Source organism: Desmodus rotundus, chromosome 9 (assembly GCF_022682495.2).
Source record: "Desmodus rotundus isolate HL8 chromosome 9, HLdesRot8A.1, whole genome shotgun sequence".
In the NCBI taxonomy this organism is placed as follows: domain Eukaryota; kingdom Metazoa; phylum Chordata; class Mammalia; order Chiroptera; family Phyllostomidae; genus Desmodus; species Desmodus rotundus.
The window spans coordinates 75,787,521-75,814,853 of record NC_071395.1 but is presented as its reverse complement, the minus strand read 5'-3'; the positions used below and the strand labels follow the sequence as shown (position 1 = coordinate 75,814,853).

Sequence of the window (27,333 nt, the reverse complement as noted above, 5' to 3'; positions counted from 1 at the left end):
GCAGATGCTATGGGAGAAATGAGAGAAGTCCCAAAGAGTTTGAATGCGGAGTGTGTGTGTGAGTGTGTGTGAGGTGGAGAGGTCAGGCTGGAAAGGTAAGAAAAGGCTACATCATGCAGGACTGTGTCTAGGAACTTAGATTTTTATCCTGTGAGCAATAGGAGAGCTCCTGAAAGGAGAAGGTCGTGATCAGGTTTGCACTGTGGAGTGAGGATTGGCTGGAGTAAGAAAGACGGCTCGGAGGGAAGGCAAAGCCGGCAGCAAGAACGTGAGTCAGGGGGCTGCTTCGATGGGTCAGGCGATTATCACAGGTGACCCTCCAGGCCATCAGGCTGTATAATGTGAATGGTGTCTCCAGAGCCGTGCTAACCAATAGCCTGGATGGAAATGAACGGAGGAACCCTGCGCTGAGGGTAGAGAAAAACGGGTGGAAAATTACAACACATCCAGGGAAAGCTGACGTTAAGAAAGACAGCCCAAAACATCAACAAGTGAGAGATGGGTCTAATGCTGATTAAAAGTAAATAATTGCACTCTTTTAAAATGACTTAAATATATGTAAGATCCTCAAAAGATAAAGAATAACATCTATAAAAGTGATACTAAATTATGATACAATGAATGAATAAAAATGAATCAAGAATGGATATATATGGGTATAACAAGGAAACAATTGGAGTTATTGGAAATTAAAAAAATAGTTGGTGAAGTGAAAAAAAAATACACGGGATAAAAATCTGGTCTAACATAACCTGTTCAGAGCCAGAGAGTGAATCTGTGCATGGAAGATAGTAGTCTCCCGGATTCCTCAAGAGCACGGCACAGATATAGTGATAAAGTGTATGAAAAAGACTGAGAGGCCCCAGCATGTATCTTCAAGGAGTTCCGGAAGAAAAGAATAGAGAAGCCGGTGGAGAAGAAATATCCAAAGAGAAAACGGCTGAGAATACTTCCGAATTGAAGAAGAAAGCACACGCTGTGGTGCTGAGCAAAATTTTAAAACAAAACAGTACTTCTAGATACATTGAAGAGAAACATTAGAACATCAAAGATAAAAAAGAAAATTTTAAAGCTATCTAAGGATAAGGGCATTATCTCTGAAGTAATGACAGCCAGACTTCTTATCAGCCATGGGACAATTTCTTATCAGCCATGGGACAATGGGACAATATCTTTAAAATGTTGAAAGAAAGAAAGAAAGAAAGAAAGAAAGGAAGAACCCCTTTAACCTAAACTTCTATGCCCAGAAAAACTATTTGCAAAAACAAAATTAAACTGTTTTCAGAGGCATACAAACAAAATGAAGGGAGTGTATCCCTCACAGGCCCTCCCTGAAAGAATTACTAAAGGATGTGCATCAGCCAGAAAAAGAGAAACCAAAGAAGAGATGCAATTAAAAAGTGGCAAGAGATAGGTAAACGATGTTGATAAATTTAATTACTGACTAGAACGAAGTAATTTTGTGTGTGTGCGTTTAAAGACACTTGAACGACATTTATAAACAGAAGTAGGAATGACAGTGAAAAGGGAAGGGTTCGGTAGTATTGTTTACCCTTCCCTCCTCAAGACAGAGAAATCAAGTTTAGAGTTTGTTGGAAAAGTATATAATTATATATATTGGAAGTTATAGAAATACAATCTATAGCAGAGGGATAAAATGTTTTTAAAAAAACTCTACTAAACTGAAGGCAGGAAATTGGAGGAAAAAAAAGAAAAGAAACATGAGGTAATAGAAAACACCAAATAATAAATAATTCCAAATACATTAGTAATCACAATAAGTATAAATTGATTAAAGTAGCCTATGAAATTGTATGACTATCAGATTGGACTAAAACCAAAGCTATATTCTGCTTATTAAAAGACATACCCACAGAAAAATGACGTGAAACTATTTAAGATGAAATGAAAAAAGACATGCTGAGAAAATACCAACCAAGAAAGCTGGTGTAACAATATTACTATCAGACAAAATAGAATTTCAGGAAAGAAGCATTAGTAGGGGTAAAAGGAGCACTCCTTGTAACTTGGGAACACTCCTTCGCCTCTTGATGTTTCCTGCGCGTGGAGGGAACACTTCTGTGTAACACCCCTGGCTTTCTCCACACTCTCTAGTAGGTGAAGTTGGGAGCACGATCTTGGTGTGTCTAGCTGTGTTGCCATCAGGGCTTCCTTCTGCTCCCCTGTACTACGAGTCCCACCTGAACAGATCCCACGAGGGGAGGCTTGCCCCTGTCCAGCACCGCTGGTGACTGGGTGGGTAATTCCGGAATTTAGTTAGAAGGTTCATGTCATCTTCATGTTAACCTGTGTGCTTTCTCTTGGTCTTTAGGAATAACAAAGGAGTTATTTTGACTTCCAACTGCCTTACTCTTAATTTTTTTTTGTTTCTGAATTTGTCCATAACCTGGGCAAGGAAAGATGCCCTTTATAGGACCCCTCCGAGTCCTTAGCCTACCTGATGATAGAGAGCAGTACACCCAGGAGACCCAACAGTCCGGAACTCTTAAGCTGGTACTTAGTAATGGAGTCTGGAGTTTAAATAGGCAAAAACTCTCAGGGATATAAGAAGTAGACAAAGCCTTGGTTATAATGGGATTTCGGTAACATCTCTTGTATACCGATGGACCAAGCAGACAAAGAAATTGTGAGGATGTAGAAGATTTGAACAATACAATTAACAAATCTGATCTGTAACATACTTTTCTGAACTCAACAAAAGAAAAATGTACATTCTTTTCAAGCCCATATAGAACATGAAAATAAAAGTATGTATTAAGTCAATAAACTTCAAATAATATCATACAGATTATGTTCCTTGAATAAAAGAAAATTAAATCAACAAATTAAAATAGTGAAGGAAAAAACATCATACATTTGTAGAATTTAAAAAAACCCTTTAAAATAATTCATGGGCTAATGGGGAAATCTCAAAAGAACTGACAAAATATTTAGAACTAAATGACAACGAAAATACTACTTATCAATGCGTGGGATGCAAAAAGTGGTAGAGGAAGACGTATAGTTTTTTAAAAAAATTGTTTATGCTATTACAGTTGTCCCCATTTTTTCTCCTTTTGCCCACCTCCACTGAGCCTCCCAGTTCCTCAGGCAATCCCCACACTGTGTCTGTGTCCATGGGTCACACATATATGTTCTTTGGCTAATCTTTCACCTTTTTTCAGAAAGATGTATAGTTTTAAATGCATTCATGAAAAAGAAGAAAGATTAAATATGTAAGCACATGGGTCAGGAAGTTAGAAAAAGATTAGAAAAAACCCAAAGTAAACAGAAGGAAGGAAATAAAAAGGACAAGAACAAGCTAGTGAGGTAGAAAGCAAAAATAACAAATAAGAGACAATCAACGAAAGCAAAAGCTATCTATTTGAAAAGGTGAAGAGAGAAACTCCTAGCGAGGGCTGATTAAGGAAAACAGAAAAAATGCAGATGGCATTACAGCAACGAAGGAAAGGATACAACTATGGGTAGAAATGGAGTCCTCAGTGAATTCCAAAACAACTTTGTATCAATACATTTGATGGATAATTTTATAGAAAAATATAAATTACCAAAATTGAGTAGGAAACCTAAATATTCACTGGTAAATAACTGAACTGGTAGTCAGGGTATCCTCCCACACACACACAAAAGGGCAGGCCCAGAGGTTTCACAGGTGAGTTTTAACAAACCTTTAAGGAACAGAAAATCCCCATGGTATACAGACTCTTTCAAAGAAGAGGAACTCCTGGCAATTTTATGAGGCTGGAATAACGCCCTGATACCAAAACCTGACAAGGGAAGTACAAGAAAAAAAAAAAGGCCAGTGTTGCTATTGAACATAGAGGTGAAACTCTAAATAAACTATTAACCAATGGAATTCAGCAGGATATAAAAAAAGTAATACATAAGAAGTGGAGTTCTACCCATGGACTGAAAAGATGTCTCAACAGAAGTATAATTCACCAGGTTTACAGATTAGAAACCCACCATTGTCTTAGCAAATGCAGAAAAGCATTCAGTAAAACCAGCACTTTCATAACGTGCTAAGTGAATCAGGGGTACAGGATAAATTTAGAGTCTTATGGTGAATCCCTTTATAAAACAACTTTTATCACATTTATATTTTGAGTGAATCCAGATTTTCATATATTGGAGTTTCTTTTCATAAAGGCTTAGTTGCATGTGAGAACCCAAATATACCCAGAAGCTGTGCGCAGTTCTTTGGGAGAACACAAAAACCCACAAAGAAACCAAAAAATAATGGTGAACTTGAAGGTGACTCTGCTTTTCCCATAGTTTGATTTTGGGCAACTTCACCAGGCAGGTTCTTTAAGTATCCACCTCCCGTGAGGTACCTGGGTAGGATTGCCTTTTCCGACTGTTTGAGTGTGGTGCCCAATGCATGGGTTGGGTAAAATGAGGCAGATCTGACCTCAGGGAGACATGGAGCAAGTGTCCCTGCCCTGTGGTCTGGCATGATCTCAGCCACTTTCCTCACTGACACCATTTCTTGTGGACACTTCTCTTTTTGCAGGTCCAAAGTGAAGACAGTGCATGAACGGATCCCCTTGGCAGGATTGAGCAAGCTGCCCAGCATCCCTCAGATTGCAAAGGTAAAAGCCGAACCCTGAGAGAAGGTGACTTCCTCCCTTAGCCCAGGGCTGGCCTCTGGGGTGGGTGGGAGTGCAGGCTTCTCCTGGGTGGGCTTTGGCCCTCAACTGCGTGGATGGGGGTGGGGGAGGGCTGTTGGCAGACACCTGTCTTCCTGACACCCTCCCTATCTCATCCTTGTGGCTGAGGCAGCTCAGTATAATCCATGGTCTCTGCCCCCAAGTTCATGGCTAGTTCAGGAGACAAGAGACTTGGAAAGACAGAGCTTGATGTGGAGAGTAGGATTTCAGAGGAGGACCGGGAGGGAGTGGCCAGGGAGCCTTCACAGCAGAGGAGAGTTGTGCTTAGGGATGGCCATGCTGTTGATCCAGATGGAGGATGCCATCTCCCCCACCCTGCCCCCCGCCCCCAGGTCAGGAGCCATTAGCTGGGGAGGGGCCTGTGTCACTGCTCTAGGGAAACCTGGGAACTGAGTCAGCCAAGTGGGATGAGAAGGATGGTCAGCTGAGTTGGGTTGGGCCCACACTTTGGGGGCGGGAATGCTGGGCAGAATTGCGCACAATCCCTTTGGTGATCTCACTTCATCAGGAAAGTAGGTTGACTTTCCTGGCTCCTCAGAGAGCAGCAGCGCCAGGCCTCCTGACCCTGCAGGTCCTGGCCCCCCACGTTCTTTCTCTGGTGGGCAGAGGATCCCAGGTGCTGTCTGGGACACGGCCCCTGAGCTGTGTGTTTCTCTCTCCCTGCCTAGGCTTTCTGTGATGATGCAGTGGGACTGAAATTCAGCCCTGTCCTGTACCCCAAGGTGAGACCTTTGTCCCTCCCCTTACCCTGGGCTCTGCAGCTTGGCATGGATTTGTTCACCAGCAGCTCTGTGGGAAGTTCTCTGCATCTTGGTCTCTGTGATACACCTCATGTCTCTCCCCTCCCTGCCCACCCCTTCACAAACTGGTCCACTGGGAAGCCATCCTCAGCCACACCTGGGTCTCCGGCCTGCCCAAGTCGGTCCCCAGCTGTGTGGAGGTGACAAAGGTATAGTAGCTTCTCCACCTCACTCTGGTCCTATAGCCCTGAGGCCACTGCTGGGGTGGGGAGTGTTCTACCTCTAGCTGGGCGGTTGGGGGCTGTTGCAGACCTGGTCAGCCATCATGGAGGAGGGAGGGGGGCAGAAGGAAGAACTCCACTAAAAAATTAAAGGCCAGACTGCAGCTCCTCATTGCCAATGCTGCACAGCTCTGAGCCCCTGCTCTACCCTTGTTAATGAACTGGCTACTTCTCTATGTTTCCTTGGACTATCCTAATTTTGACCCCAGTTCTGATGTGGGCGTGGGGATGGGGAGAGAAGCAATAATAACAAAACAACAGCCCACTCAAGAACAATTACGGCATGACAGGACTTAAATCACGCACAGACAGTGAGTTGCTTTAGATCTAGACAGAGCCCCCGTGCACCCGCTGTTTCCTCATGCGCCATTGGGGTCTGGAGAGAGGAGATGGGTGCGGAGCTGTGCTTCTGTGCCTACCCTGTGGGCCGGCGCTGCAGTGGCTGAAGCTTGCGGGGGCTGGCCCGGTCCATTCCCTGGGTCCTCTTCTAACAACCAGGAGCCACGAGGTGAAATGTTTGGGGGGAAGAGAGGCCCTATCCTGGCTGGACATCCAGAACCCCCTGGAACAAACACCTTAAATGTTCATGATTTGGGCAAATACATGTTCATGTATTTGTCCCTACACAGTGGCCGAGCTAATGCAGGATCTTCTGCACAGCGCATGCTCCAGACCCCTTCTCCCAGGCACCTCTTTCTAGCCTTCTGAGCATCTGTGGGCACTTACCAGTAATAAGCTGCACTCCACTGAACATTTTCCCTCATCCAGACTACCCTTCTCTTTGTAATTAAAGCTGAATTAGTGAGGTTTAACCACACATTAAAACCTCATCATAAAGGCCTCACTTAACTACAAGTTTGGCAAATTTTATTGTCAAATCATATCCACCGAGAGAACCTAATGACGCTCATTTGCATAGTTCTCTCCATCACTTGGAAAGCCTCCCGCTCTGGTAATGACGGAGGAGCAGCTGTATTTTCACGTTTGCTGCGTTTGAAGGACTCCTCAGTCCGGCTGGGATGTTCATCTGGCTGCGATGCGGTGTGTGTGTGTTTTCAGAATTCACAGAGTTTAGAACGTTCCTTGGCAGGTCTCCGTGGCTGGGTGCCTCTTCCCTGGCAGGGCACCCACTCGGCTCCTTCCACTCATCCCAGGAGGGAGTGGGTGGCTCGCTCCCGGTCGGCCAACAGTGCTCTTCCAGGGGGAGCGGACACGTGTCCGTGTCCATTTCCTCCGGCAGATAAAAGCCTCCCAGACCTAACATGGGCCACCTACTCCGGCCAACAAACAAGTCGTGCCTGCTTTGTTTTTTCCCCTAGTGTAAGAGGAGGTCGGGTCCCTCCTTTTTATTGCAAAGGGTATCACAGTAGCATCCAAATCTCCTCTTTCCCACTGAGCTGGTTCCCCTGTAATCCCTCTGGGGGGTTACATGGATGATGATGATGATGATGGCGGTGGTGATGATGTTAGCTGCTCTGTGCTCTGCACTTTACATGCCTGATCTCACTGAATCTTCACAACTGCACAGTTCCATTTCACAAGTGAGGAAACTGAGGCCCAGAGAAGCTAAGTGGCTCACTTGAAGCTATACAGGTAAAAACATCAGATTCAAAATTAGAGTTTAGTGTTCCTGAGCCTCAGATACCAAGTCTTTGAAGTGCGATAGAACGTTAGGCAGAACCAGTGGTTAGCCCCTCCCCCCATATTGTATTAGGGTGCACTCCTCCGAACAGCGGTCTCCTTTTAGGTCTCTCAGTTATAGAGGAGGCAGATTAAAGTCCAGCAGGAGCAGTGCCGTGTCAAAATCATATTACTGATTATAGGTGGAAATGGAGCTAGTATCTCCCTTGCTTTCCAGATTTGGAGGCCTGGTTTCACAGGTAGGACACTGGGGTGAAGTCAGTTCCCTGAGTCCTGCTGGACTCGTCGTGTGCCCAAGCCTTGGCCGGCATGTCTGGATGGGAAGGGAACAAGTGATGCAGGGGTCCGGCCACTGCTGGAGGTCGCACAGGGGTTGAGGCCTAGCTGAGACCTTTGGAGCTGCATCCTGACCACCTACTTCTGACTTCACCCTTTCTCCTCTCTTACTTGTGTGGGTGTCTCGTGTGAGGTGGGCCCGCTCTCCACTGAAATGGGTGCTTCCCCTTCCATTTCCCTCAAGTTAACAAACAATCTGATTTTTTTCTTCCCACATTCTCCAGGCCTCCCAAATGATTGTGTCCTATGACGAGCATGATGTCAAGAACACATTCAAATTTGGAGTCATTTATCAGAAAGCCAGGCAGGTAAGCGCCACAAATCCATACTGGCCACTGCATCCTCTGGTTCCTTCCTGGGTACTCTGATTTTCTTCCCCAAGCCCAGTACTAGGTTCTTAAATATGCTGATTTCAAGTATGAATTAGACTGGAGGTGGCCGAATTGTCAGGCCATTCCTCACACCGAGGTCTGCAAAGCCTTTAAATGATAATGTAGTTTTCCAAATGGTAAATTCTGATTCTTCCTGGTGGCTACTTTCGCTTATTGTTATCTCTAGGCCGTCCGTCACAAGACAAATCAGGCTGGTTGGAGGGAATGGATTAGCCCAAGCTGCTCTCTCTTTGCCCACAATTCTCCCTGCTGGGAATAGCTTTTTCTCCCCACACTTCAGTAGTGTGGCAGCCAGTGGTGTGCATTTCTTCCCAAATCTGTGTTCAGCGACATCATGTTCGAAGCTTGAATTCAGCCATGGCAGAAGTACTTGCACCCTGGAAATCGGCAAACACCAGGGCTTCTGTCGCCCAGCGTGCAGAGGGGGTTGTTAAAAGTTTACCAGTGCACCACTGCTCCCCCTGCTCCGCCTGTCTCAGCTCTTACACGCTTTGCAGTGAGTTGGATGAATAATGTTTCTCAGTGTGTGAAGTAGTCTGCCAATGAGTGACTTGGACGGGGTTTGGGTGCATAGAAACATTTTAAAGGCTCTAAGAACCCCCAAGGTAAAGAACTCTTTATAACTTTGTTGAATATTTATTAACATCCTGATGAGTAGCCTGTTGAACACACTGATGTTTCCTGAGCTAGGTTTTATGAAAGAAGGTTTCACACTCGTTTCATCTGTGTGTGATCCAGGATCCTAGCATGGTGACTTTGTATAAATGCACTCACAGTTTTCTGTTATGTGAATTAATGAATGAATAAAAGGTTTGGCCCTGCTGATAGTAGGTCGATAGTACGTTTTACTATTATCGGTGGGTTTTTTTTTTTTTTTTTTTTTTTGCATGCCTGTGTCCTTCTTGGGTACCTAATACCTGACTTCCTTGTCTGGAGATATTAGACCACCAGAAACCTGTGTTCACTTAAAAACACTCTAATTAAGTGAAGACTTTAAGAGCTGAAAGACTAGCACTGATAAATCATATAATTTAAGGGAGATTATTCAGGGAGCCGCTATGATTATTTTTACATATTGCATTTTTATTTTGTACAGCTCTGCTAATATAACCCACCTAATTAAAGTTCTCTGCTTGTGAAATTTACCAAAGCAGATCTCATAAGGTGATTATTATCCAATGTTCCAGCAAAGTTATAATTACTGAACATTAACCATCCACCCCTGAGGAGTCTGTGTGCTGTTTATTTATGTACCTGATACTGCTGAGGCAAGGTGGGGGCGTGGAAGGGGATGTCTTGTTTTAAAAAAACTCGGGAGATTGTTGTTTTGTAAATCTAGAGCTGGGGGACATTTGATAGGAGCATCTGTTACATGGAAGCCCTGCACTGGTCTCGGGATATAAGTACGCCCCACCTAAGTCTTCTGTTTGTCCAGCACTGTGCTGCTGAGCATTGAGGGGGACGCGAGTAATGACTAAGACGCCCTCCCTGAGTGCATGGGCAAGCTCAAGGCCAGTACAAAAATAACGATAATGCTAATACCAGGCCAGTGTAAACCTGGAGAGAGCATGAGCTGAATTGTTTTCGCAGCAGAAGATGTACGTTGCCTGGAGGTGGCTGTTCTCCCACACTCTGGCCTCGTGACCTGGGGCACACAGGATGCTGGGCTGGAGTTGGGATGCCTTCCTGGAATGCTACAGAGCTTTTTCTGTGAGGGGATGTATGGTGAAATAGTTTAGACTTCATGGGCTGTACTGTCTCTGTTGCAACCACTCGACCCTGCCTTTGTAGTGCAAAAGCAGCCAAAGACCATATGTAAATGAGTTGGTCTGATTGTGTTCCAATAAAACTTAACGTGTGAAAACAGGCCATAGTTTGCGGACCTGCAAGGGAGCGGGTGTCCCAAACTTCAGACATTCACAAACCGTTCTTAGTCTCTGTATCGTATTGTTGGTTCCACTGTATGGCACGGTTGCAGGTTTTATCACACCTCTACTATAAAGTACTTGATATTTTCTTTAAAAGTTTTTTTTTCAACTTAAATACATTTATTTTTCAAGGAAATTTCATATCAGTACTCTGATTGGAAAATTGGTATTGTTTGCATGAAACAAAGATAATTCTAAACAGAAAGACTATAAAAAAATAAGAGTTACTGAAATCTTACTATTTTCTGTCACCTGTTGAAGGTTTAGAACCTCAGGTCTGCCCTTTTTGTTTTAATGTAGGTGGTGAGGAGGAGTGAAAGCACCACCTGTGGGTGGGAGGCTTTCCCCTGGAAGGGGCTGTGCAGACTGGAGCGTCTGCATCATCTGGAGGAGCTGCTCGCTGCACCTCTGGATGTTTGCAGAGCCCCAGGCTGTGGGCAGACCCAGCCGCTGTGGGCTGAGCCTGTTGATTAGGCAGGGCCACCTGGTGTTATAAGCCTGTCACTATTGGAGAGTGCACTACTCATTTCAGCTTTGCTTTCTATTTAAAAGAAGTACTAAACTTTTAATTTTTAGGTATCTATAGATTTACATGCAGTTGTAAGAAGTAATATAGGGAGAGGTGTGTGCCCTTTACCCAGTTTTCCACACAGGTACCGTCTTCTAAAACTACAGTGCGATGTCCCAGCCAAGCAGTCCACGGATCTCGTTCCGATTTCCCCAGTTTTATATGCACTCATCTGGGGGGTGTGTGTGTATTTTGTGGTATACCGTTTTATCACGTGTTTAGGTTACGCAGTCAAGAAACAAAATTCCATCACCCTTTTCACTTTTGTGTTGCCTTTTTATAACCACGGCCATCTTCCCCTGCCTCTGTGCTCCCTTCGCCCTCCTGTCCTCGACCCTTGGCAGCTACTGATCCGTTCTCGAATGTCTAAAACTTTGTCATTTCAAAAATAATTTCTAAATTGCATCATACAGTATATAAGATTTGGGGATTGGCTTTTTTCCACTCCGTGAAATTCATCCAAGTGCTGGAGAGTATCAGTAATTCATTCCTTTTGAGGGCTGAGTAGTATTCCGCAGGATGGGCGCACCAGAGTCTGTATAACCTTTCCCCACTGGCGGAAAGCTGGGTTGTTTCCAGGTTTTGGCTATTATGAATAACGCTGCTTTGAACATTTGTAGATAGGTTTTTGTGTGAACATAAGTTTTTATTTCTGTGGGATTAATGCCCAGGGGTACAATTGCTGGGCTATATGGTGATCATATGTTCAGTTCTGTAAGAAAGTACCGAACTGTTTTTTAGAGTAGTTCCACTTTACATTCCTACCAGCAAGTTTTGATTGACCTGTGATCCCCACGTCCTTGTCAGTATTTGGTGTTGTTGCTGTTTTTATTTTAGCAATTTTGATATATATGTAACAGTGTCATTATTTTTTATATCTTATTATTTAAATTTGCATTTCTCTAATGGCTAATGATGTTGAACATCTTTTCATGTGCTTATTTGCCATCTGTATACCCTCTTGGGTGAAATGATTGTTTGGGTTTTTTGACTATTTTCTTTCTTTTTTATTAGTATCATAATAGGAACTTTAAAATGCAGATTAATCACAATAGATTCTAATCCTTAAAATAAGCAGAAGAGGATGCTATTTACAACCACAGTCTTCTGTATCTTTCAACACAGAAATATTGTAAGAGAAAGAAACTAGATTTAGATGGCTGACTATTGGCTACTTTCTAATTGCATTATTTTTAACTGTTAGGTTAAAAAATTTATAACAACTTTATTGAGGTATAATTCACATACCATTGTGAATTATATGGTATCTGAGTTACGCCTCAATAAAGCGTGAAGGTCAGTGGCTCGTTGTAGGGTCCCAGAGCTACACAACTGTCACCACTGACTCCAGAGCATTTCTATCACCCGCAAAGAAACTCCGTATTAATTAGCAGTCACTCCCCACCACCAGTCTCTCTAGCTCCTGTTAACCACAAATCGACTTTCTGTCTCTGGATTTTCCTGGTGTGGACATTTCATGTAGATGGAATGATACCATGGGGCCTTTTGTGTCTGGCGTTCTTCACCTAGCATGCTGTTCTCAACGTTCACCCATGTTGTGGCGTGTGTCGGCTCTTCGTTCCTCTTTATGGCTGAAGGATATTCCATTGTGTGGACCTCACATTTTATTCATTCATCAGTTGATGGACATTTCGGTTGTTTCCATCTTGGGGCTTTTGTGAAGAATGCTGTTATTAACATTAGGGTGGACTTATGTTTTTATTTCTCTTGGATATATTCTTTTGAGTGGAATTCTGGGTCTTACGGTCACCCTACGTGCAGGCCTTTCGAGGAACTGCCAGACTTTTCCAAAGTGAGAGCACCGCTTCCATTCCCACCAGCGGCCTGTGTAGATTCTGGTTTTTCTGCACTGGCACTTGTTGCCTGTCTTTTTGATTCTAGCCATTAGTGCGTGTAAGGTGGCATCTCACTGTGGTTTTGGTTACTATTGAGTTTTAAGAGTATTTTAAAATATCTCTTAGATAGGAGTCCTTTGTCAGAATTCCAACTATCAGTTTTTCATTCATGGATTGCTTTTTGGTATCAGGCCTAAGAACTCTTTCCTTCCGCTTTGTTTTTCATATTGACCAGCAGCTTTCATTTGAAGAGAAAGTCCTCATTAATCAGCCCCCCAAATCCAGGTCTGCCTCAGTCCTTCCTCCAGTCAAGGACAGAGCCGCTGGACGGCAATTGTGGTGGGGGGTGGGGAGAAAGAGAGAAAGGGACCAGGAGTCCGGGCACCAACATTCCTTCCTGTGGCACCACCAAGGCTTTTCTGACTCCTGCCCCTGGCCGGTTTCTCTTGCAGACCCTGGAGGAGGAGCTGTTTGGGAACAATGAGGAGAGCCCAGCTTTCAAGGAGTTCTTGCAACTGCTGGGGGACACGATCACCCTGCAGGACTTCAAAGGGTAGGTTTCAGCCAGGTGATGCCTCCGGCCCCATGCATGGGGCCTGGGAGGAAGGGTGAGGGGTGACAGCTGAGTTTCAAGGAGGGTGTATGACAGTTAAGAACACACACACGGAACACGAGATTGTTTCTCAGCAAATGATCAACACTCCCTCCCAAGGAAACCGTGTTCGGGGGTAGGCAGCACGGCAGGGGTATCTGAGAGGCAGTGACGTCTGGCCTTGGGATGCATGGTGAGACTGCTCCACCTCTGCTTTGGCTTCCTCATCATATTTGGCTCAGACTGAGAGTGAAATGAATCCACCTTCCCTATCACTCCCCTGCCAGGCATCCAGGAGGGATGGCCCTGTGCTGTTGGGGGGAAATGACCCATTTTAGATGATACACAAAAAGAAGGGATAATTAAGAGTTGGTAGAAATATAATAACCCCCCTGGCAGGGATGTATGCAACAGTCTGTGGTTCTCCAAGTGGACAGAAAGAATATTAGACCTATTGTTTGGAAAACCCTGGCCTCTGATTTTCCTTGGCAAAGGCAGCATTTGGGAGGGGCCTGCCCACCTGGCCAGACTGCTGTGCTTCATGGCGAGAATAGGACAGAGCCCTCAAACCCCCCACTCCAGCAGCCAGATTCATAGGATCTCCTCACGTGTGTGCAAACACGCAGCTCCGTGCTCATCAGCTGGTAGATGTTCAGTAGTCACTTCCTTCATCTGTGTCCTTCTCTCCTCTTCCTCCACCCTCCTTCCCTTCAAGGTCATCACTGCCGCCTGGAGTCTGTCACACATGGGTTACAACTCCACCTCCACCACCTGTTAGCTCTATGACTTTGGGCAAGTGACTTAACCTCTGCAAGCCTCAGTTTCTTCATCTCTAAAAAGGGAGGTAGAGGTAGCAGTGACCCCACAGGTCGTTGGTGTTAAACTAGATAATGCTTGTGAAGCACTTAAGCTCGTGCTGAGCACAGAGGAAGCACTGGGCGTCGTTATTGTTATTATACCACCTTCCCTCGACTCAGATGCCATCTTTTTGAGATGCATCCCGTTTCACAGGTATTAAAGTATGAAAAAAATGTGTCGTAGAATAGATGAAATAAAGTACATTAAAACCAGGAAGGGCCCTGGCCGGTGAGGCTCAGTTGGTTGGAGCATCGTCCTGTAGCTGAAGGGTTGTGGGTTCAACTCCCGGTCAAGGGTGCATGGCTTGTTGCAGGTTTGATCCCCAGTCCAGGCGTGTATGGGAGGCGGCCAATCAATGCTTCCGTCTCTCTTTTCCCCTCTCTCCCTCTCTTAAAAAAAAAAGGCAATGAAAAAATGACCTTGGGTGAGAATTAAAAAAACCAAAAAAACCAACAACAGGAAGGACTTCAGAGATCATTATCATCCTATCCCTTTATTTTATAGAGAGAGGAAACTGAGGCCTAGGGAGATTGAGTGAAATGTCCAAAGTCATGTGCTGACTTAGGGGCAGGTCTAGAAGCCGGAGCGCCTGACTCCCGGCCCAGCGTGCTTTCTGCCACACCAGGCCGAGCACATTTTCTGGATCGCAGTACAGTGCTTGGGGGGGCTGATGTCTAGGGTCTATTTTATTTCATTTTCTTAGAGGCATCTGCATCCTCCTCTTTGTGCTGAAAAATATGATCCATTGCTAGCAGCCCTATTTGCATGGAGAACGAAGGGGCAGCTCCCAGAAGCCCACCAGGTTCCTAAGTTTCTTTCCTGCCTGTGAGGAGGTAGACAGAGAAGGGACCTCCTAGGACACCTCTGGGGTTGGGTCTCCACATCAGGCACTGGCTGGGCAGAAGTCAAGCATCTATCACCCCTTCAGGCTGATTTTGGATGCTCCTGGGGGGCTGACCACTATCCAATAGGACAGCCGGTTGTCCTGGCTCTGGGCAGAGGACCTGGACATGGCCTTGCAGAGAGCAAAGGCTTGTGCCCAGCCTTGGGGGCCACTGGCATGGGGGACAGACAACATTTGTCCGGGATTGTGGGTGGACGACCTCCCTTCCCACGTGACCCTTGAAATAGAGATTCTGCCTTTGTCTTTTAAATACGGGTTTATGGTGGGACGCCAGGGCTTGTCTGCTCAGAAAAGCAGATCTACCGGCTCTCCCCGCGTCTCATCTCAGCCCTCAGGGCTCCACATCCCCTCCTTCGTTCACCTACCCCCATGTTCTTAGGGCAGGCTGCGCCAGGTTGCTCACTAACCCTCACTCTCTCTCTGTGGCGCTTGCCCTGTTTTTTTACTGACAGTTTCCGAGGAGGCCTGGATGTGACCCACGGACAGACGGGGGTGGAGTCAGTGTACACGATATTTCGGGACAGGGAGATCATGTTTCATGTCTCCACAAAGCTGCCCTTTACCGAGGGAGACACCCAGCAGGTAACCTGGGCCGGGAGGGCTCTGGGAGCCTGGGTCGTGCGAGGTGAAAGCCTGCTTCTGGTCCCTGGGCCAGTCTACCTGAAGGACTGCGCCGCCCCCTTGCCTTCCTCCCTTTCATCACCAAGAGGCCGGTCTGTTCTCCTCCGATCCTGTTCTATCGCGTTATCTCATCTCACCAAGGCTGCGCACCAGCGCTGCTGACCTACGCCAGGACAGCAGGGCTCGCGGTTACGCGGTTATGCGTAAGCTTTGACGGTGGGGAAGCTGCAGCTTGGCGTGCTAAAGAGATTGTTTCCCAGCTGAATGGGGCAGCGCTGCAAGCAGAGCCCAGGTGCCCTGATCACGTGGGATGTGGTGAAGGCACGTGACGGGATGATGGGGGTCTGCAGTTGGTAGCTTGAGGCCAGCCCTGCACTTAGGAGTATGAGATTCTGGGCAAGCCAGTTAACCTTGTGGCCTCATTTTTCTCATCTGCCGAGTGGGGACAGCGCCATGTATGTCAATGTGTTGTTGTGGACATCACTCGTGGTGGCGAATGCGGGGCTCGGTGTGATGCCCGGCTGTGGCAGGCTTCCTGCCTAACTGGCTGTGCACTATCCAGGCCACTAGGTTTGTGCCCTCCTTCCTGCCCCAGTGATGTAAAGCTGGGTCTTCCACGAGCCAGCCCTGACCTCCCAGCTTTTCTCCTCTCCCAGCCTCCTCTCTTACCACATCTGCCCCTGGGCAGGATTCATCCTCTTTACCTCAGTCGGGGAAACCTGGATGAGACCTCTGTTTCCAGGGTTCTCCTGCTCACCCTCGAATGTGCTGCTTCTGACGGCTGCATGTCCCCAGGAAGGGCCTGGCTTTGTTCTTGTCGAGCCCTGAAAGCAGCAGCTGACCCCTGGCTGTGGTACCGTTTGCCCCATCCTGCTCTTTCCCGCTTTTCAGTCTCTAGGAAGATAAGAAGGGAAGGTAGGCCTTTCACCAGATGCTGACCCATCCGTTTCTGATCAGGGAACTGGGGAGGGAGCACAGATGTAATATTGTAAACAGTGCTTGGCTTCTTTGGGAAAAAAGGAAATTGGCAAATGAGACTGTGATTTGGCTCTGAAATAACTACTGAATGTTCTGGAAACAAATGGGAACAGGATTCCCTTTGTATCCAAAGTAGGTTTTCTCTCAGGGTTTCACCTCCAGTCCCATCCCCTCACGGCCCCCTTGCCCCCTGCCCAGCCTGAGGCTGAGGGCTGCTGTCTGCCTGGCTCTCTTTCAGTCTCCCCTGTGTGAAGTGGGAAGTATATCGAGATTGGCTGTTGGCAAGGATTGAGTAAATGTTAATGTCCTCTTCCCAAGAAATGGGATGGTGTGTCTGGAATACGCGAGACCATTTGTGTGAAGCGCACAGCGCCAGGCTCAGTACATAGCAGGTGCGCAGTCAGTGAGAAACTCAAAGTGGAGCGTGGGGCCTGCATGCAGTAGGTACTTAATAAAGGAACAAAAGCATAGATAAGCGCCCAGCCAGGACGTGATGTGCAGAAGGGCTTTGACATTTGAAATCGTGCATGTGAACAGCCCAGCGTGGTCCTGACACTCACTAGGTTCTTGCTGATTGAAATCACCTGTGGAAGTGCCCGGCACAGTTTGGGGCACTGAGTCGGGGTTGGGTTTCTTTCTCCCCCATGACCCCTGCCGGGCCATGTTGCCCGTGTTTCTCTAAGCACGGCTCTTCTCCCCATTGCTATAGAATGATCGGCTCCCTCATCCCTGCTTATCCACATTTCCATCAGGTGTCCCCCTCCATCTCCTCTTCCAGGAAGCTTTCTCAGGTTACCATCAGGCCTCTGACTTTGCCCTCTTCCCGTCCCTCTGTACTCCCCACCCCCAGTGGCAGGCATTTGTGTGCAAGAGGCTTTGTTCCTGTTCTCAGGTACCTTCACCTGTGTTTGGGTTTCTCCTGGATCAATCACAGGCTCTACCAGGACAAAACCTGGGCCTCAACTTTTAACCCTTCTCCCTGAGTCCCGAGTCAGAGCCCTGCATGCTGTAGAGCTCAGTGAGATGCTTGCCAGCCTCTCCCTAACAACTTGGGCAACTCCCCCATTTTTTCCTTTCTTTGATGGCTTCTAAAGATTAAAATAAAAAGCTCCCTGGAGAGTTAGGTCTCCAAGTTCCAGGGTTTATGTATAAAGATAGAATAATGAGGAATTTCCTGTATAGATCTATTCTGCTTTCAGGATGTTCCCAGCTGGCTTATAACAATGGAACACTTTTTGTTTAGCTCCAGAGAAAGAGACACATTGGCAATGACATTGTGGCCATCATCTTCCAAGAAGAAAACACACCGTTTGTCCCAGATATGATTGCCTCCAACTTTTTACATGCCTACATTGTGGTGCAGGCTGAGAGCCCGGGCACGGAGACCCCATCCTACAAGGTAAGAGGACAGTCTTGCTGGAGAAAGCGGTGGCCTAGGCACCTCCCTGCGCTTTATGGATTCAGTGATAGCAGGAAGCACCAGTTCTTGATGGTTCCTTGGGCCATTCTCCACGATGTCACTCCTAGGTTTGGTGTGATTGATTTTCCATGGTTCTCAGGTTTCTGGGCTTTGGGGGCTGGACTCTTGGTGGAGAGCACCCCCCTAGGGTCATCTCATCCATCGGATCCCTCGAGGTTCCACAGCATCCGTCTCAAGGGTCAAGAAGCCCAGATGCTCCTGTTTGGGATCTGGTAATGCCACTTGCTAGAGTGAGGCAGAACCAGGGTGGAGGAAGAAAAGGTAGAGAGGACTGTCCAGGAAGGGAAAGGAAGGAGGCAGGTAACAAAGGAGAGAAAGAAACATTGGTGTTTATGGTGAGAAGCCTGGAGAGCAAGGGCCTGGTAGGCCCTGACCACTGGGTGGCCCCTCTGGTTCAGCTGTTCTGGAATAAACGGTTGATGTTAATTTGGAGACTCCCAAATTAACATCAAACATTAATGCAAAGTACTGTGAGTACTTGGGTGTCAGCCCCCTGACCAATAAGCAGTCTTTCAGAAGGGCTCAAAATCCTCAGGAATGTGGGGAAGCCCATCATCCTCAGGAGCCCTTGCCCTGCCCACCCTGATGGCTGTCACCATCTCTCCCCTCTTCTTCTCCACGAGAAGTAATCCCAGCCTCTTGGGCAACCGTTTCTCTGCATCACAGATAGACCGAAGCAGGGTTCCTAAGGTGGATGTTATATAGTCTTTGAACCCCCTGCAGGTGCATGTCAAGTGTACGTGCTTGTTTGCGTTTTCTAGGGGGAGAGGCTGTAGCTCAGGTTCTCAGAGGGCCGCCTGCTCCCCACAGGGTTAGGGACCACTGTTAGAGGGAGAGGGGGGCCAGCTTGTCATTGCTAATGGGAAACTCTGAGGCCTGAAAACGTTTCCCGTATGATAACGGGCCAGCGATGGTTCTGGGCTTATGAAGCCCTGGCGCTTCATGGCCATCTGTGTGAAGTATCTGTTTGGCTTGAAAATTTTGGGAAGAGGAAATGATGTCATATAATTGTCATATCTGTACAAACTCAGATATATTAAGTGCAAAGTTCATATCAACTTTAAATCCAAGTTTGAGGCTTCAAAAAAAAAAAGAAAACCTCACACCTCTCTCCTGTTTTTATGAAAGAGAGCTGATTTCTTTCCCTGCCCACGTTCATATTCATGTTCCTCTGTCACTGAGCAGTTTTAGCTGAAAAGTTAGAGGAGCATTTCCATGGCATTTTCCTGGAGCATGGTTTGGGCATTTCCTTGAAGGCTACGGGCTCACCTGCTTCGACCAGAGTTGGCATTCACTTCGAACAGCTGATGGATTTGTTGGTGGAAGCATTTCATTCATTCAGTGCCTCCTGTGTGCCAGGGCTGGGACCCATGGAAGTGACATACAGAACCAGCCTGCAGGGAAGAGACAAAAGAGCCAGTGAGTGCAGTTCAGCTACTGGGCCACCCAGGCAGCCAGCTGGTTCTTCCAACAGACAGTAGAGGCAGAGAGCTATTGGTCAGGATCCCCAAAGTAAAGCGGTGTGACGAGGGGCTCCCTGACCCAGTCAGGCAGTCGTGTAGGCATGTGTGGCTTATATACTGGGCCTCTGCCGGCAGAATGGGGCCTCTTGTGCACATTTAGCATTAGCTTTTAGTTTCTGATAGGAAATGGAGCTCAGCCAACTGGCTTCTCCACTTTCCCAAGAGCTTAGCAGTGTGGGGCAATACAGGGAAAGATGAGAGGCTGCCAAATCAGCACCCCACCTCCCGCTTTGATGCTAGAAGTCTTCACCAAGTTTTCTTAGCCACAGCCTATGGTCCAGGTGAAAACACTTTCCTGAGAGGGGGCAAGAAGCAGAGAAGTGGGACCCCCAGGAAGAGCCAGGCTGTCCCTGGGATGTGGGACCTTGGGCTCCACCTGTCAGGAAAACATTGAGGTTAGAGGACAAGACCTGTGAATGGGGACCAGGGAGGCAGGGGCAGGGAGGGAGCCCAGCCTTCCAAGGTCTCCCCAAACCTCTGTTCATCCACAGCCACAGCAGTACCCCCGGTGACCGAGGGGGACCTAGTTAGATCCCTCAGGGGGCCCAGGATGAAACGAGACCTTAGCTGACCCTTGTGGGCTTAGAGGCTATGGAAAAGGAGTGTGAGGGAGGTTTCCCAGGGGCTCGGCAATGCCCCGGGAAGCCCCCACTGGGGAGGACAAACAATTGGAAAGGAAAGGAAAGAAGAGGAGAGGGTGCAGGAAAAGGCCCCAGACCTAGAGTCTTGAGAACCTGGGGGTCCAGTTCTTGGCCTGCCTCTGACTGCTGTGTGCCCTTGGGCCAGTTTCTTCTCCCTCTGGGCTCCTGATTCTATTTGTGTGAAGTGAGGAAGCCAGACTAGACAGCCTCTGAGTTCCTTCCCACCCTGAGATGCTCAGGAGGGGACCAAGGGGGAGTTGAGTGTGTGTGTGTGAGAGAGAGATGGATTAAGACATGGCTTGGGGGAATGCTGCAGTATCCCAGGTATCCTTTATTAGGTATATTGGGTAACAGTGGGCATGGTTGCCCCTTACTAGGTGCTGGCTCCACGCCAGGCACTATGCTAGGCCCTTAAAAACACAGTCTTTTTGCAAACAAAGTATAACCAGAGACATTGAAGTTAAGAACAATTTAACAATAGCCAGGGGGGAGTGGGGTGGGGACAGTGGGAAGAGGGGATTACAGGAACTAGTATAAAGGACACAAGGACAAAATCAAGGGGGAGGGTGGAGGTTGGTGAGGGAGGTGGGTTCAGCTGGGGTGGGGTGGAGGGATGGGGAGAAAAGGCATACAACTGTAATTGAATAACAATAAAAATTAAAAAAAAACATAAAAAAACAAAAAAAACAAAACAAAAAAAACACACAGTCTTTTTGAATCCTCACAAGCTCCTGGCCAGGCACTGGCCTCTCTTTAGCACTGTTTTAGGTAGAGAAATTCAGGACATTGAGTCAGAGAGCTTACATCACTTAAGGTCTGAGGCCACAGAAGTGGTGGAGCTGGTGTCCTTGCAGATCTGCCCATGGTTGTTGTCACTGAGCCCTCAGAGCAGGTGGGAACCTGGCTCCCAAACTTGGGATGCATGAAGTGCCACATCTGATTGTTTTTCAGATACAAATTTGGTCCCCAACCTGCTAGACTGGAAGGAAATTCCAGCTGTGCCCTCACTGGGACTCCCTCCTCTCTCTGTCTGAGGTCACCCTGTCCCTGACCCTGACCCCTGAAGTCCTGCAAAGGTCTCAGGAGTCTTACATGAAGCAGATCAGTGGAGAGGGGCCCTGGCTCTGTCCTCCTTCCCCTCACTGCGTATCCATTGCTTGAGCAGCCTCTGTGGGTGTGTGAGGCTTCCAGGCCATGCTGGGTGTGGGGATCCTGCGAGGTTCCCCGCCTTCTGGTGCCTCCTCATTACTCACATGCCCCCAGCCTCCTTCCGCTTTCCAGCCTCGAGTCTCTTCCCGGGCGATCTGCTGCCTCTCAGCCCTGCTCCAGCCCCTGCTGGGTGGCCTGGGCTGAGTTTAGAAAACAGGAAGGTGGGGCTGTGTCAAGGCAGCTTCTGCTTTCAGCCCAGCAACCCAACCGTCCCCAAGAGGAGGGAACAACAAAGTCTCCACGCTTTGCTGGAAAGGGGTCAGCAGAGGGAACACAATGGGGATAGAAGATGAATGGGGCTGTCACAAGAAAGGATCCTGTCCTCTGCTTGCCTGACGTGGCTGCTGCGGTGGACTTGTCTGTCTGGGACACTTGGTGGATTTAAGAACAGAGATAGAGACACTTCAGTCCGCACTGCCCACTGTGGTGCAGGCCTGAGATGGGGGTGTTGTGGTGGGAAGAGGGAGGGCTGGGCCTGGCCTCTGGCCTTGTCCCAGATGGCAGCCCGTCAGGGGCCTTCCCACCACCCTCTCCCCAGATGCTGGCTCTGTGGGCAGAATTCTTGATGGGTGCCATGGGTGCATGGTGGGTGGGGGCGGGGGCTTCTGTTTGGTTGCTGGAACCAGCCAGAAATCATGGCAGCCAAACCTACCCAGCTTCCTGACTGTGGTCACTGTAGTCTGGGCCCTGTAGACAGCTCGGGCTCAGGCAGAGAGAGCCTTGCACTGGGTATTGACCAACCCTCTCCCTCTCCCTTCCCCTCCACACCCTGGTGGAGCCTTTCCTTGGCCTGGCTCCGAGCTGCCTGCTCACCCGCTCTGGCCGACTCTCAGCATCTGCCCTACTTCACAGGCCAGGCAGCTGGCGGTGTGCCAGGGCTGGGCTCACGTCAGCAGCCGCCCGCCTGGGGAAGGGGGAGAGAGGGTAGAGTCTCCAGAGAGGCCTGCAGCCTCATGGGCTGAGTACGGGTGAAACCAGGGCACCTGCATGCGGGGGGGGGGGGGGGGGGGAGATGGAGGCATGGGGCCTGTCCCGGGCCTGGGGGACCCCACGCAGAACACCTTGGGGCTTTCACTCCATTCATTCATGCCTCCCCAGGCTGTCCAGAGGTGCACACATTCCTCCCCCGACCCCAAGCCTGGAATACCCCTCTGCAGCATGCAGCACACCTCGATGTCCTCCACCCCCAATTCCCAGCCTGGGCCCTGCACTGTTAGTTCAAGCCTCACCCAGACTGACTGCCCCTGTGTGTGGGGTCAGGGCTTCCAAACACTAGTCCGCCCGCTGCGCGGAAGCTCTCAGGCCCATTTAACAGCTGCAGATTCCTGGCTCTGCCTCAGAGCTGCGGATTCAGGAGGCTTGGGGTGGAGCCCATGCAGTTGGCATTTATTTTTTAAACACTCGAAGTGTGGCCAGGTTTGGGAGGCAGTGTCGTGGGGAAGAACCCGAGAGCAGCATCTGGATTCTCTGCTCATCTCTGTGACTAATCACCTGGGTGCTTTGGGGACCACTTCAAGGCTCTGGGTGTCTGTTTTCTGATCAGTGAAACAGGGCTGCTAATTCTCACTGTGCCTTTTCCGGAGGCTGAGCATCCCAACCCACTACGCTCACAAGATAATCCACTTGTATTGTGCTAGAGTTAGGGTCCCAGGCTGCTCCTCAGCCCTGTTTCGTCATCTTGCCAGACCTGCTTCTGGCCTTCAGCAGTGCAGATGGGAGCATGGGGATGGTTCCATGCCATCCAGCCCCACTTTAACTCCATCGTGCTGGCGATGGCTCCCAGGGGTGCAGGGGCAAGGGGGAGGAAGGAGAGGAGGAGATCTGCTGGGGGAGGCGGGGTTCTCCTAGGGCCAGGGCACGGCACATGTGGAGAGCGTTATAGCCCTTGGGTTGGGTGTCTTCCTTCCTCGCCCACACGGAGATCCTGTTTCAGGTCGCAGTCACTGCGCGGGAAGACGTGCCTGCCTTCGGACCGCCTCTGCCCAGCCCCCCTGTTTTCCAGAAGGTAAGATGCTCTCCTGCCTGCTCCTCTAACATCTAAGACTCTGGGTTCCCAATCCTGAATGGCAGTGGTGGGAGTGGGGCCGAGTCTGGGCTGGGAACATTAGCAGGACCTTTATCAGCAGGGGTGGGGATCTCCTTACTTGGGGTCTCTCCTCCCCTCTCCTCCTGCTGCCAGCCTGGCCTTGCACAGAGTCTCCTGTCAGGGTGTTTGAATTTCTGCTGAAAGAAGCATTTTTACACTGTGCTGCAGCCCTGGGAGCCTCCGGCAAAAATTGCCTCCAGTCATGGGAATGGCCCTGTGGGTGTGGAGGGTCGATTTCCTGGGACCAGGGAAGCTGGCTTCCATGCTGGCATCTTAGGCGGGCTTGGCCTGGGCTAGAAATGATCAAGTGTCAGAAGGGACTTTTCAGGGGCTCTTCTGGATCCCCTGTTCTGCCTTCGCATTATGAGGCAAGAGAGTTCTGAGCTTTGGGTCTGTTCCAGGGTCCGGAGTTCAGGGAATTTCTGCTCACGAAGCTCACCAACGCCGAGAATGCTTGCTGCAAATCGGACAAGTTTGCAAAGCTGGAGGTGAGAACATGGGTTCTGATGGTCTTCCCTCTGCCCTCCTGCCAGCTAGCTGCTGCTGGGGCGCTGTTCAAGGTGGGGAGCATTGTCTTTGCCCCTCTAAGTCTTCAGCCTTGTGCTGATACGGTAACTCTTAATTCTTGTGGAAACTGAGTCCAAACTTCAGGTCTAGTCAACCATTCATCAATTGTTACTTGAGCACCTACTGTGTGCTGGGCTCTGTTCTGTCTCTTGGGAGTAAATGAGACTTGGCTTCTGTCCTTAGAGAGCTCACAGGCTGGTGGGAGAAGCCGTTACCAGACAGGTATGAAAAGTTTGCCCGCACTGGGCCTCGATGGAGGCCAGCAGGGGCTGTGACTGCCTTGGCCTATGGGGGACTAGGGTGGGTTCAGGGAAGGCTTCTTAGAGGAGGTGGCCCTTCCACTGCAAAACCTGGACATCTGATGAGCCTTTTGCCAGGAGGGAAGGGGGTGGGGGGTGGTATTCTGGGCATGGGAAACAGCAAGAGCAAAGAATCAGAGCGCATCAGAGCGAGTGCATCAGAGCATGGCTCCGTGAGGGAGCTCCAGAGGGTTTGATGTGGCCTGAGAGAGGGACTCGTGGGGAACGGGTGGGTGGGGACTCAGCTGGAGACGTTGGTTGGGCCATGGGAAGAAGGGTTTTGAGCTAGAGGTCATGGGCCCTGTTAAAGGACTGAGGCAGGAGGGTGATGTTTGATTTGTGTATTAGATGATTACTCTGACAGTGGTGGGGAGGACAGGGTGACCGGGGGAGGGCAGGAAGGGTGGCCAGTCAGAAGCTATTACAGGAGTCCAAGGGACATGGTGTCAACTTACTTACACCAGCCACAGGAGGAAATGATTTGGGGTCCATCAGGAAGACTTGATGGACTTCTGTATAAAGGGTAGGGGGAAGTGGAATTGTGGGGTGGCACTTAGGCCTTCAGCTTGGGCTCTCTGCTGACATGGGGACCATTGGGAGCTGAGCCGTCAGGACCTGCTGATCTGGAGGTGCCTGCAAAGGCCCGGTTGCTAAAAGGGCTAGTTCTTGTCTGGGTGAATGGCGCCCCCTGGAGGTTGTGCGTATTGCTCTGGAGGAACAACAGGGTGCAGAGGAGCAGTGGGCCATTGGGTACACGGATGTGGAACTTGGGGGAGAGATAGGGACTGGGAATCAGCAGGGTAGAGCTGAGAGGGTGGGATGGCCTGGGGAGAAGGAGCAGAGGGAAGAGAGCAGAGGGCTGGGCATGGAGCTGTGGTGTCAAGTTGCAACATTTGTGAGGGTGGAGTCCAGCCTGGCCCTAGGCCCACACCATCACCAAGATGCAGTTGGCCAGAATAGCAGCCCTCAGGCCAGGTGTCTGGAGCCCCCAGGGAGCAGGCACATCTCTGTTCTCAGTGCCAGCTCCACAACTCCACCCTCTTTCATTGCAGGACCGGACGAGGGCCGCCCTCTTGGACAACCTTCACGACGAGCTCCACGCGCGCACACAGGCCATGCTGGGACTGGGCCCAGAAGAGGACAAGTTTGAGAATGGGAGCCACGGGGGATTCCTGGAGTCTTTTAAGGTATAGGCACAAGAGTGGCTGAGGCAGGGAGGGTTGGGACGAAAAGGGAAGCGGTCCAAGGTCCACATGACCCTAACCCAGGGCCTGAGTGCCAGCGAGAGGTGGCAGGACCAGCAGGGGCAGTGCAGGGGTTTGCAGAGGGCAGGGCATCAGGAAGTGTGAGTGGTGGGAGCAGCCAACAGCGTCTGCTGCACCCTCCACATCTCTTCCTGGCTGGGAGGCTGACAAGTAGGGACAGGGAAAGAGTTCGCAGAGAGGAGCCAGTGCAAACCAAGTGCATTTCTGCTTCTATCTGCCTCCCTCTGTGGTCAGGGCGCCTGGGGCAGAATGACAGGAGCAAGGACACAAGTCCTGGGTGTCTTCTGCAGCCAGTATGGGGTACTACAAGGACATTTCCCAGCTGGCAGGGCCCTGGAGGACCTGGCCAGGGCCAGTATGATGGAATTACAGGCAAGTCCAACCTTGTGAACCTTGGAAAGGGAAGAACTTTCTAAGCAGAATGAGCTACTAAAAGAAGTAGTGAGCTCCCCATCACTGGAAGTATTCAAGTGGAGCTGGGACAGCCACTTGCATGGTGGAAAAAAGGCTCACTGTCACGTACTTGCCAAGTGCTTGTTGGTCTAGATAGCACTTACCTCCAGCATCTGATCTGAGCCTGGCTGTCACCCTGCAGTTGGCACAACGGGTCTTGTTATTTCCACTCACATACAAGGGGGCAGGACAAGAGGCATCAGGACTGCTCAAAGCCTTGTGCCTACTTAGAGGTAAAGCCTCGTTTCGAACCCAGGTTTTCTGGTCTGTAGGTCAATGTTCTGCTGAATTGCCCATTGCAGAATGATTTATAAAGCCACCATTCTGGGGACAGCGTGTGGAGGGTTCTGCCTGCCTATGTTAGAATCCCAGCTGTGTGATCCTGGGCACGGTCCTGAACGTCTCGAAGCTTCAGTTTTCTCATCAACGAGGCAGGGATGATAATGGGGCCTCTGTCCTAGGGTAGTTGGGAGGATTCACTGAAATGGCCTGGACGCGGGCATGTGGCCTGGAATAACTAAATGCCCAGGGAATGTGCTTGCTGTCATTATTGTCTTGTAAAGTGAACACTTAACACACATTCTCCCGTCCTCCGTGCCCCGTGGGTAAGGCTATTATAATGGGTATGGTCGTTTTGGCATAATAATTCATGCCCAATTTTACTAGTTATGAGCATGATTTTACATGTGAGGAAACTGAGACTCAAAGAGACACAGTAATTTGTCCCAAGTCACCCAACAGAAACCGGAGTTGAGTCTGTGACTGCTGCATTCCAGAGCCTGTGTTCCTAAGGGCCACATGACAGGGCCTCCGGGCTCCCGACTCAATTAAGATTCCACCCGTGCTAACCTGGCCCGGGCAAGCCTGGGGTCTGTCCCTCGCTGCCAGGCCAGACGCAGAGAGCAGGGCAGGGCCCTGCTGGCCCTGAGGGCCAGCTGCCAGGATTCCTCATGAGGGTGTGGGCAGGAGCCGAGCTGCTTGTCCAGGCTGGTGGGAGATTCCTGGGGCATCTGTTTGTGTCCTGATGGACAGTGGCAGCCAGGGTGAAACAGGAGAAATTGAGAGGTCAAGAGGAAAGGGGGCCAAGGGAGAAGAGGGACAGGGGAGGAGAGAGGGAGCCAGGTCAGCTAGCCCAGCAGGAGGAGGGGTGAAAGTAAGACCAGGTAAATAGGAAAACAGCTGTAGGCTCCGCCCCACATCACAGCAAGCATGTCAAGAGCTCCCGGGTCCCACAGTGAATGTGATTTATATGAGACGTGAGCTGTAGCGGACTGCAGACATCTAAGGAAACATTTGTTGCATTCAGCTTTGCAGGTTTCTTTCTGTATTTTGGAGTTAACAATTGTTTTTTCAGGTTTCCAATATTTTTACAACCTGGAAAAGTTTGTAGGCTGTGGATACTCTGCCCAGGGTGCTCCATGGAT

At 49.2% G+C, this 27,333-nt stretch overlaps 1 protein-coding gene across 14 annotated transcripts in view; it reads left to right on the top strand.

Moving 5' to 3' along the window:
* The window catches only part of RAP1GAP2 (RAP1 GTPase activating protein 2), a 209,488-nt gene that overhangs the window by 162,138 nt on the left and 20,017 nt on the right, over window positions 1-27,333 (top strand). For all 14 annotated transcript variants that reach the window (XR_008425155.2, XM_053911457.1, XM_053911455.1 and 11 more), the window contains 9 exons: window positions 4,535-4,613; window positions 5,360-5,413; window positions 7,914-7,997; window positions 12,886-12,986; window positions 15,240-15,369; window positions 17,630-17,785; window positions 23,173-23,244; window positions 23,727-23,813; window positions 25,244-25,378. Coding sequence is in view for 13 of the 14 variants with exons in the window: in XM_053911457.1 (XP_053767432.1) it covers window positions 4,535-4,613; window positions 5,360-5,413; window positions 7,914-7,997; window positions 12,886-12,986; window positions 15,240-15,369; window positions 17,630-17,785; window positions 23,173-23,244; window positions 23,727-23,813; window positions 25,244-25,378 (898 nt within the window). In the remaining variant the exon portion in view is untranslated. The remainder of the gene's footprint in view (window positions 1-4,534; window positions 4,614-5,359; window positions 5,414-7,913; window positions 7,998-12,885; window positions 12,987-15,239; window positions 15,370-17,629; window positions 17,786-23,172; window positions 23,245-23,726; window positions 23,814-25,243; window positions 25,379-27,333) is intronic.